Raw genomic sequence first — 10,803 nt, 5'->3', positions numbered from 1 at the left:
CATTGATCTTTTCAAACAAACAAATCCATGGATGTCAAGGCTGGGGATTCGAAGAGGGTGGAGTGAAAGATCTAGTTGGTAGCTTAATATCCCTGGTAGTCTTGTGAAGCGGCTTGCTGGGCAAACTACGTAATGAAAACTTCTCCACACTTTGTGGTATTTTAATAGAAAGAGTTCAGCTCGCAGCTAGGATAGTTGTTGGTTTTCGTTTCAACCGTTAAAGTCTTTTTAATGCAGCCACAACGCATCGCTTTGCCAGATGTAAGCGCTTGCGAGTCTCACAGGGGAATCTCGGAAGATGAAAATAAAATCACAGTTTAATTTCTGTAACGCGGTGCAATGTGTGAGGGTGCACAGGCTTCGGTAGCAATGCTAACGAAGAGGGGGGAGAACCGCCGGCAATGGGAGCTTCCACAACTGATCTCTTCGGTGCCTGAGCCTGTGCAGCCTCCCCCTGCAAGCGGTGCTAATTGCAGACAGCAGGTTGTTCTCCTCTTTCCTCATCCAGCCCGTGCAGAGTTGCGTTAACAGAAGCCAATGGCAGCACGGCACTAGTTGCACGCTGCCCGGAGGGAAAAATAACACAGACGAGGGCTCGACCCCGGGGAAAGCATTACGGCTGGAGAGACGGGGGCGCTGCGGCGGGACAAGCCCCCGAGCCCAGCTTGAGGATTCCTAGTGCCGGATTCGAAGCGCTGCGGCCGGCTGAGGCGCAGACCCGAGACACGACGAATTCCTTCGGACGATTCAGATCCCTCCATCTCCTAAACCGCGCCAGGATCCAGCGGTTGCTGGGCCCGGGTCCGGGCGGGGGCTCCACACTGCCCGGGGTCCCCGCACTGCCCGGGGACCCTGCACTGCCCCGGTTCCCTGCACTGCCTGGGGCCGGCTGGGGCCTCGCACTGCCCGTTTCCCCGCACCGCCCTGGACCCTGCACTACCCACCTTTCCCCGCACCGCCCGGGCCGGTCCGCCCTCACCTGGGCGGGGCGGGCCGGGCCGCTGACTGACGGGCGGCGGCCCAGCCCCCGCGGGCGCGGGCGGTGCCTCTGCTGCCAACCAGCGGGGGGAGGAGACGGCGGCGGTTGCCGAGCCGAGGCGCGGAGAGCCGGGACAGGCGTCGGGGCAGCCATGGAGCCCCCGAGGGATCAAGGTAGGGTGGGGGGGGAGCGGGGGGCTGCTGCCGCGCCGCGCATCGCCTCAGGCGGCGCCGGTTGGTGGTGCCCGGTACGGCCCGGGGACGGCGGTTCCTCTCGCAGCCCTTCCGCCGCCGGCACGCCCGGCCCCGACCTGCCCTGCCCTGCCCAGCCCTGCCAGCCCGCGGCTGGTGCGGAGCGGATCGTGGCACGCTGTGTCCCTCCGCGCCCCCGGGGCTGGGCCGGAGCGGGGAGCGGGAATCCCCTCAGGAGGTAACTCCGGTGGCGGGCGGGCGGGGGCCGGCTGCGGGGGCCGGTGCGGGAGAGGGTCCCCCCGGCCTGTCGCACAGCTGCGCCTCCCGTCGCGCCCTCGGCTCGGAAAATGCGGAACCGGGGGGCGGGTGGTGGCTTCCCGCCGGGGCGGCCCTCTTCGGTCCCCGCCGCGCTCCCCCAACTCAGTACTCCCCTCGATCCCCCCCTCGGCTGTGGGTGCCGCCGCCCCCCAGGCAGGGGAATCCCGTCCTTCCCACCGGGTGTGGGGGGGAGAATAAACTTTCTGATCTCAGCCAGGAGTAAAAGTGGAGCGCTCACATTGTATGAGCGTGTGACTTTTGGTTAACCGGCACTGCTCGTGGGGATCTTTCCCTCTGAATTCCCTCCGTCCCAGGGCTGCCGAGCAGCTGGCGGCTCCGTTTTGGCAGCCGCCCCACGGCCCCTGAGCGGTGGCACCTCCGGGCGGTGGCCTGCGTGGCCCTTGTCGGCCGCGAAAGGCCACGGTGGAGCTTCTTCTCTCATGTGCGTTTTGCCTGGGGAGGGCTGTTGTCTGCCCTAGCTGCCGCGGTTGCAATGCTCTTCTTGAAACTTCGTGCTTTATGTAGAAGAATAAAACCTTGGGACCACTGCCCAAGTGAATGGTTGGTGCCTTGATGGGGCCTGACCCGATTGCGTGCAAAGCAGGGTCTCTTGCTCTAAAAGCTTCTCCCGTGAAAGCACATTGCATATATCCTGCTGATCCATGCATCAGTCAGAGTTCTTTTATATGGTATTGTGCTGAACTATACACCAGCTGGTTTCCACAGGACAGTAAGGCAGGCTGGGGTCAATAAGCGACTTTGTTTGAGTAAGCTGGTGGGGCTCGCCCAGCTCTGCGTCTGCACCCTTGGGCTGATTTATTTTTTCCTGCGGATCCTGTTTTGGGCAGTAGGAAGTGTTCCCTTGGGGCTGCAGCCGTGTTGGAGGCACATGAGGTGCTGGGAGTGTGACCCTGGCTCTGCATGGTCGAGGTCTCCACTTGGCCAGGTGAGCTGCTTCAAGCACCAACCTTCATCTGTCCCCATGCTCGTGTAAGTGTTTTGAGGCCGCTGTGGTGCGCTTGTACAATTAGTGACTTCAGCTTTTCTCTGTATGTAGAGAAAAGGGCAAGTTGTCTTTGCTGGAGCAGAAGATAATCTGGGGAGGGGCAGGATGTTCTCTCAACCATTCTGAACTTCTGTGTGTAACTTCAAAATATACATTACAAAAAAACCCAAAACAACAAACTTCCAGAAAACAAACCTCCAAACCCTGTTCTTGGGGACTAACAAACAGAACTGCTCAGCCAGAAAACAGCACAACTGTCAGTTCCATCAGGATTTTAACTCTAATTGCAGGAGCATTAACGCAGATTTCGGTATTTGTCCTGAAGTTCTTTCTTTCTGTTTGAGCCTATTAAAAGGCAAACGCTTCTATTGAAGCTGTAGGGTCTTGGGCAACTTCTAATGGAAAAAGAGAGTAAAATACTGTGATCTCCTCAAAAGCTTTGGTAACGATGCTGACACTTTCTAGAGGCTTGTTTTGCTATTGAACTGATTTTTCATATAAATAGCGCTTTGTATGAAGAGGGTAGTGCACCTCAGGTTGTGTATCAGAATAGCGTATCTAGTGTGATGCAAGTGACTGTTATGGAGCAAACATGGTGCAACACCTTCCTCCTCTGCCTTCTTTTTGGAGGTGATTATGCTATTTTCTCTTTTGGGTGAGTTGAAGACCTGCAGGTACAGTGGGAAAATCTAAAATAGCTAACACACTTGCGCCTGTTTAGTGAATGGCTTCTAATACCCTGCTGGTTAGCTCTCAAAGGCCCATCTCCCTGGCAGACTGGAGCACTTGCATTGGAAGTTGTGCTTGATGATACGGTATTACTCACCAAAGCCATGTACTTGGCTAAAATCCAGCCTTCCAGGTCCTGTCTCTGGGACTGGCTTAAACATCCTCGACTGCCTCCTCAACCAGAAATTCATTTGTTTAAAAGTGTGAGTCAGAGGTTGCACTTTTCGTTGTTAGGATGACAGCTTTCTCATCTAGCGAATGTTAGGAGGTGGGAAGAAAATCTAGGTTATAGTTAAGACTGGGGCCAGACTAGACAAAGCTAATCCTCCAGGAGTGTAATGTGTTTAAATCTTCCCTTTCTCTTGAGCGGACAGGCATGGCAGCAGTCCTTAAAGAGTTGTTACTAGCCTACTATCAGCAGCATCAGAACGATTGAGCAGGTTTTCACCTGAAGTGTCTTTGTTTTCAGGTAAGGGATGTTTGGCCTGGCCGTATGCCTCTACACAGAGCTCAGTGCACTCCAGCCGCTCCGGAAAGCTTGGGCTGCAAGCGTTTGGGGTCTCTTACTTTGTGATTACAAGCACCAAAGCAGTACTGTCGGCACCAGCCAAATGGATATAATGTTCTCCTGAGATGAGGAGTCCCTTGTCCTATTGCTTTGCGTTAAGTTGCCAAGAACAAAAATCTGTGCTTTCACTGCGTGGACTCAGTTGCTGAACGGACTAATAACTGCAGTTGTGTTTTCACAGAGCTTTTGGCTTTTTTTTTTTTTGTGTTTTTTTTCTCCATAAAAAATCATGTACTTGGTTTTGCTTGCAAAAAGAGTCTCTCGGTGGCTTGCCGTTGTTACTGTTAGTGCTCGTATGGTTCACCACTGGAAAAATAAGGATGAAGCTGGCCCAGCCAGTGTAGAAGCAATGTGCTGATGTACTCTGAGTGAGGAGACTGTGCCACTGAGCAGTCTCGTGAAGACGTGCAACGTGGCACAGACAGTTCTCTAGTAATGCTGCATCTCCGACGTTGTGTTTAGAGGGTTCATCTTATGCTCCAGCAGCTCTTCACTTACATAACCTGGTGTCTTTTAAAATCTTCTGGCTTTGTGGGACTTAGGAGTCCCAAAACATTACACATGATTCCTTGAGAGTGTATGTAAGCCTTTCTTTTCCTAGAGCCTTGACTTGCGCTTTTGGAGCTGACAAAATGGACTTTAATGTTCCTTTTGCACAGAAAGAACTTGTTGCTGGCAGTGGGACAAGATTTCCACCATTGTCCTAATGGACGAAGCTGTACCTTTTTCTCCTGCTTTGTTTGTTTTCTTTATCACTAGGTACTTGCAGTACTGTAGGTAAAATTTTTTTTTTCTTAAAGTGCAATTGTGAAATCAAACACTTGTAAGTAAATAAGAGTGGACAGCAGTTGTCAGAACTGCAAAGGAAGAATGATTTCACTGAATTGAGTGTCTGTAGCAGTGACTTGAAGATTAAAGAGGAAAAAAATAGTAAAAAAAAATAAATTAACATCGATAGGTCCCTTGAACAGCAGCAAGTCTCCTCCTCTCATGCAAGGGGGAAATCTCATTGTTTTGACTCAGGCTGAGGGTCCTGGCTTGACAGGGTGGCGTTACGTGAGTTATTTAACGGCATTGCTATTCTCCCTCATTGGCCGGTGCATGAATGAGGTACTGAAATGCAGGGGATGGGCGCACTGCGTTGGAGGGATGCTGGAGCAGCTGATGCACAAGCAGCTGCTTGTGCATTGGCACGGGGTGGGCAGCCAGAGGCTGGAGCAGCCTCCACTGTCCCTGCCCTCCCCAACGCTTGGGCATCGAAGGGCAACGTTAACTCTTCATTTGTGCTCACACCTGCTTCAGGAGAGGACGGAGGAAGGCGCCCGCCTGGCTCTCCAACAGTGGAAAGAGTTTGTTGCTTGTGGTATGCATGGATCTTCTGTCCCTGTTTCCATAACCAGCGCTGTCACATGCTGTCAAGACAATCCTTCACCCGCAAGAGTAAAGCTTGCTCTCAGACCTTTCAGGGTAGGGAAAGCTTAGCTAAGGATCTGCTTCCTTTGATCCTCCAGTGAAGCCAAGCTGTAACTGCTCGGGGGTTTTAAAATCCCAGTGACATGAAATTGATGCAAGTCCTGTTTGTTCCAGTTTTCCACACTTTGAAGCCCTGTGAAACAGCCCAGGGGTTCCCCTTTCTCCCACAGCAAATGCCCGTCTAAGCAACGGGAGACCTTGGAGGCTTGGTCTGACCTTGCTGGCTCAAAAGGAGTCACTGCGCCTTGGCTCCGGTTTAAGAACTGTGCGGGCGCAGGCTGGGCACGCGCCTTGCTCTGCTTGATCTGGGTGCTTTGTGGGTAAAGTGGGAACAGCTGATTTTTATGGCTGAAGTTGGCTGCCATATGTTAACACCTCTCCTAAAGCTGGCCTGGGTATGAGTGCTACTGAGCTGCTTTCAGCTGTGCCTGGAGCATGGCCCCTTCCATCTGTAGGGGCTGGCAGTAACCACATACTGCACTAGTCTGCCTTGGGAATTTTATTTGTATTCATTTTCTTGCTCCTGTCTGTCTTGTACATGCATTTTTTTTTCTCTTGTCTTCATTCCATTATTGTGAGAATGGTGAGGCTGGAACAGGTTGCCCAGAGAAGTTGTTGATGCCCTATCCCTAGAATTGTTCAAGGCTGGGCTGGATGGGGCTTTGAGCAGCCTGGTCTAGTGGGGGGTGTCCCTGCCCATGGCAGGGGGGTTGGAACTAGATGATCTTTAAGGTCCTTTCTAACCCGAACCATTCTATGGTTCTACGATACAGCTGCTAAATACAGTAGCCCTTCACTAACAGACTTTGTTTCAGAAGCCAGATCTCAGCATAGTCCCTGGAGGAGCTGGGTGGCCAGGGGGATGGGTGCTGGGGCCACGCACTGACCCTGCTGGGTGAAGGCACCTTGAAAGCTGCTTTGGCTGCCCTGAGTGTTGTAAAGGCTGGGGTGCCGGGTGGGTTTTGTCGTCTTCCTTCACGACCCTTTACTCCTTTAACAGGGAGGGGTCCAGACAATTTTCCTGGGGAGGGAGCTGCTCAGCCAGTACAGAGAAGTCTTATGTGAAGTCAAGGAACTAGATTTGCTATGTAAAATCAGTGAGTTCTTTGTGGATTGCTGTTTCCTGAGGGTGCTGGACATTACTGCAGGTAAGGCAGGATATCAGCTCTGTCTCTTCTAAAAGTGATGTTTCCATGGCAGCAGATACAGTGCAGGGAGTCTTCTTGAAAGCCGATGTTTTCTTGACCAGCTTTCAAAAGAAAAAAACAAAAACCAAACAACTCCATTCTTAGTTTAACAGGAAAGAACAACAGTGTTGGTTGCTGAACTCTGTGCAGCAGACATCTGATGGATGTGGGGTTTTCCATGTTTTTAAGAGAAGCTTGCCTCCAGGTAGGATGATGTGACCCCACTGTTGCGTCCACTGTTGTCTTTGTAATATGGGCACTTCTGATTTGAAATTTGCTATATGGAGGAAGGGAGGTGTGTACCCTTGTCCTTTTAATATCCTGCAGTGAGTAAGCAGAAAAATGTCAAAGAAAGGGTGACTGAAAGGGAAAGCAAGCATTAAGCCAGATTAAGCACTAAATTGAAATGCTGTTGTTCAGCCAAAACTGTCATTCTGTGTCAGCTTCAATTTAAGACTTCAGAGGGACAGCTTTCTCTCCTGTTAAAGGTAGCGAGCATCTTCAGTTCCCTTGTGTTTGGATGTGTGTTAGCCAGAGAGATTCACTCAAAAAATCTTGTATTGGAGGGTAGGTTTTCAAGCATGAGCCTTCTCTTTTGAAGAAGGCTGTAGTAACAGACCAGCAACCCATAACCTTCTAATCTGGATCTCTTCTGCAGGTTCAGTATCACTCCTGCCATTTCCTCTTGCTCCTCTTCCTCCCCTTCTTCCACTGGTTAAGGGAGCTGAAAGAACGTGTAGCTGTGTGTTGGCTTTGGCAGTTTGACAGAGTGATGCCATGAACTAGGGTAACTGACGTTGAATATGGTTGCCTTGCTATGAAAACACGTATCTCTGGCAGAGGTGTAGACAGCTGTATGGATTTTTCTGCTGTTGCAGCTACAAGCAGTGGCAATCGTCTGCATGAGTCTGCAGTCAGTTGCCCCCAGGGGGAGGGCAGTGCAGCGGAGGGTGCTCTGGCTGCCAGCAAATGCCGTTGTGTGGAAAAACGCTCATTGTGCTATTAGTTGCTCCCTAACAGAAAGGGGTGGATTGATGCTATCTATTGAGAAACCAGCGCTACTATTGTGGTGTGAATGCTGTCACTGAAAGAGGCAGCTTTCCTGTTTCACAAGCTGACTTCTCTATTGCAGAGTGAGAGCAGAGCAATAAGTGTCCTTGGATGCTCACTGACAATGGAGTGCTCTACCAAATGAATACCCTGCCTTGGCTGAGCCTGGGATGCTCCATTAATTTCTGCAGAACTGAGGTCTGTAGGAACACACTGTGCCACGCGTGGTTTGGGATGACAGGCTTCTGAACTGCCCCTCTCCTGCCTGTAGCCTACCAGCAGCACAACAAATGTGTGCTGTGCTTAAAAACTTGATAGGCAAAGAGGAAGCATGCTTTGTGTGTGTGTGTATATATATATATATATAAAGAAAGCAAATAATTTATTTTTAGCGTAATTGAAATTTTAATGATCCAATTCAAGAATGATTATTAGTTTAGATCTTATTACAGAAAAAGACTTTATGCAGATGAAGTCTTAGCAATAATAAAGGTAATGTTGTATGCACTTAGTTTCTACACCTTTTCTTGGAGTTATTCTCATCCTTCCCCTGGCTTCTGGGGCTGGTAGTGTCATTTTGGTCGTGGCAGGAGTATTATAGCAAGTTGTCCATATTGTGACTCCTTTGCTGGGAGGAATAGGATGTTGATGGCTTCTTCTTCCTCGCTGTAGGATACAATGCTGTTCTTCTGTTATCTTCACTTTTTACATGTTTGCTCTTTCTTTCATTGCTCTGCAAGCTCCATGTTGCATCCAAATAAAAAGTGCCTTTTATGTATGTTAGATATTATTTCTTTGCTCTCTTTGTTACCTCTAAAATAGTTTTGTCCAGCTGCAGATCTCCATTGGCAATTGATGACTTTCTTACAGCTGTGGGGTCTCCAGCGTCAACCCTGTGCCCTATTACTTATCGTACCGTGCCTGTACCATCACATCCCATGTCTCTACTTTCTGAGATACACCAAGTAAAACAAAGCTGCAGGCAAATCAAGAAGAGTTCAGACAGAGCAAGCCTGACAAGCCTCTAGTCCTGAGGCCTTGCAAACTCGATTCAAAGCTTATGGCCGGTTACTAGCAATGGCAATATGGTATGGTGGGGTAAGGAAGAGGCTGGTGAGCAGCCGCAGCTTGCTGGGGGTTGTGTGAGAAGCTGGCAGAGGCAGAACAGCAGGTTTTATTCCTGTTTTGCTTTCCCTTCTCTAGCAGCTAGAGGGGAGTGGAGTTTCGTCAGAGCCCCCTAAGCCTGGGATACAGATGAAAAGATGTGCCAAGGGAGGCAACCTGGGCCAGAGTTGTTATTTTCAGTCATGTGCTTCCCCTGTGCTTTGCTAGCATCAGAGCCCATGCTTGGCAGTCATCTTGGTTCATGAGAAAAACCTCAAAAACACTGAAAAAGAAGCTTTGTAAGTAATGCTTCTTAGCTGCTCTTTAGCATGGCAAAACTACGTTTCATCTGCGAGCATTGGGGATGTTCCTCATATCTGTTTTGCTTTGTTTACTTTTTTCTAAAGTACTTTAATTAAACTACTAGCAGGAGTCCTAAGATGAACAAAAAGCAATCCTACTTATCCCTCTCTCTTTGACTGTTCTCTGCCTAAACGTGTGTCACATCATGGCGTTAGAAAGTCTTGATTAAGGATAGCAGAATTTAAAAGAAACCCCCCTGATGCTTCTACTTGAGTCATTGCAGTGCTCTACAGCAGTCCAGTCCCTGCGAATCTCATATAATAGCGGACATGTACAGCCGCTGGCAGGAAGGGCTGCCTTTGAAGAAGGCCATTTCTCTAAACTTGCATCTTCTGGTCCTCTGTAGTCTTTGCAGAATAGTCTAGGGTCCTGATATGTTCCCTGCTTTTCCTCATGCAAGCTTCCAGGGGTGGAGCTGTATAAGGACTTGCCTGTGAGCATCTTTAAAGAAGCTGTCCTGTACGTAGGAACCAGTACTTCCAACCCAAAAGAAGGGTCGGGGACACGAAATGGGCACAACTCAAACTGGCTGAAGTGTGTCTTGCTCTCAAGTCGCTGTATTGCTCTGTAAAAGACAAATCCCTTCAGCACAGCTCAAGTGTGTTTTGCCTACATCTGAGGAGTCTTGAGAAGAAAGCCGAAGGCAGAGCAGAAGCCCCCAAATCAATTGCTGTTTTTAACTAATCTGCTGACTCTTCTGTGCGTTTTGATTACTGTTTGCAGAGCTTAGTTTTATGCCTGAACATAGACAGGCTTCAGTCTGCATGAATGGATCAGACGCTGCTGCGTGCTGTTTCCATAGCACCACTCAAATCTGTGCTAGGCAGTCCCTGAAGAGGCTTGCTGAGCAGCTGATGTGCGTTCAGGGATGAGGAACATCAGGAGTAGTACCAGCCCGGTGCACTGGGTAGGGAAGGAGCCTTATTTAAATATTGACTTTCCTGTTGCCAGATGTCACTCTCTTGGCAGAAGGAAAACAGGCCGTTTTACTGCAGCATGCTTTGCTTGGAGCCGTGAGCTCTTAAAAGCACGATTCACACTGTGCGTTTCATCTCCTGGACAAGCCACTTGCAGCGTTGTGCTCCAAAACTTTTTTTGTTTCAGAGGGGATTTGGTCTTGAGTAAAAGGATAGACCTGCAGTGAGTTCTTGTCTTTCTCTCTGGGCATTGGAACAGGCTGCCCAGAGGGGTGGTGGAGTCTCTGTATCTGGAGACATTCAAAACCCGCCTGGATGTGTTCCTGCTCTAGGTGAATCTGCTCTGGCAGGGGGGTTGGACTAGATGATCTCTAGAGGTCCCCTCCAACTCCTATCATTCTGTGTTTCTGTGATTCTTCTCCCAGGATTGCCTGGCAGGTATTTGTTTTCCTTTCTTGTCCTCTGGGTTGTGACAGCCCTTTGTTCCTTGTGCCTAGGCAGGCTCTTCAGGTGCCATGCAGCTATAGTGCCCCAAGTAGGTAGTGTATGGGCCCTTGAGCAAGGGATACGTCCTGGATGCACCCACCTGCTGTATCCAGAGCATCACCTTGTGGTCCATCACCACCTCTGGAGTCACACGAAGGAGCAGGGAACAGAAGTTACTGTAGAGGATCCCAAAGAGATAACTGTCTGGGCATCTGAAGAAGGCCAAGTGATGTGTCTGAAATGGTAAGCTGGGATTGTGCTGCTGCCTGCCAAGCAGTTGCTCATTCCTGATGTTTTTACTGAGCTAAACTGAGGACAGCATGGATCTGTCTCCCTACTTTTCCCAGGTTTCAGCCATGTTTGGACCCCTGCACACTATTTTCCCACTAGCTCTCGCTCCAGGATGCGTGGGGACCTCAACCCCAAGCTTGG

At 50.1% G+C, this 10,803-nt stretch overlaps 1 protein-coding gene across 3 annotated transcripts in view; it reads left to right on the top strand.

The window, feature by feature from the left end:
• The first annotated feature begins 1,005 nt into the window (after nt 1-1,005).
• Nucleotides 1,006-10,803, top strand: part of TPD52 (tumor protein D52) — a 129,912-nt gene continuing 120,114 nt past the window's right edge. Inside the window, exon 1 of one of the 3 annotated variants that reach the window (XM_074577328.1) lies at nt 1,006-1,152. In XM_074577328.1, coding sequence (XP_074433429.1) covers nt 1,131-1,152 — 22 coding nt within the window. In that variant the 5' untranslated portion in view covers nt 1,006-1,130. The remainder of the gene's footprint in view (nt 1,153-10,803) is intronic. The other 2 variants (XM_074577326.1, XM_074577327.1) reach the window with 2 other exon arrangements.

Source organism: Larus michahellis, chromosome 2 (assembly GCF_964199755.1).
Source record: "Larus michahellis chromosome 2, bLarMic1.1, whole genome shotgun sequence".
In the NCBI taxonomy this organism is placed as follows: domain Eukaryota; kingdom Metazoa; phylum Chordata; class Aves; order Charadriiformes; family Laridae; genus Larus; species Larus michahellis.
This window is presented reverse-complemented; position numbering and strand designations above follow the sequence as displayed.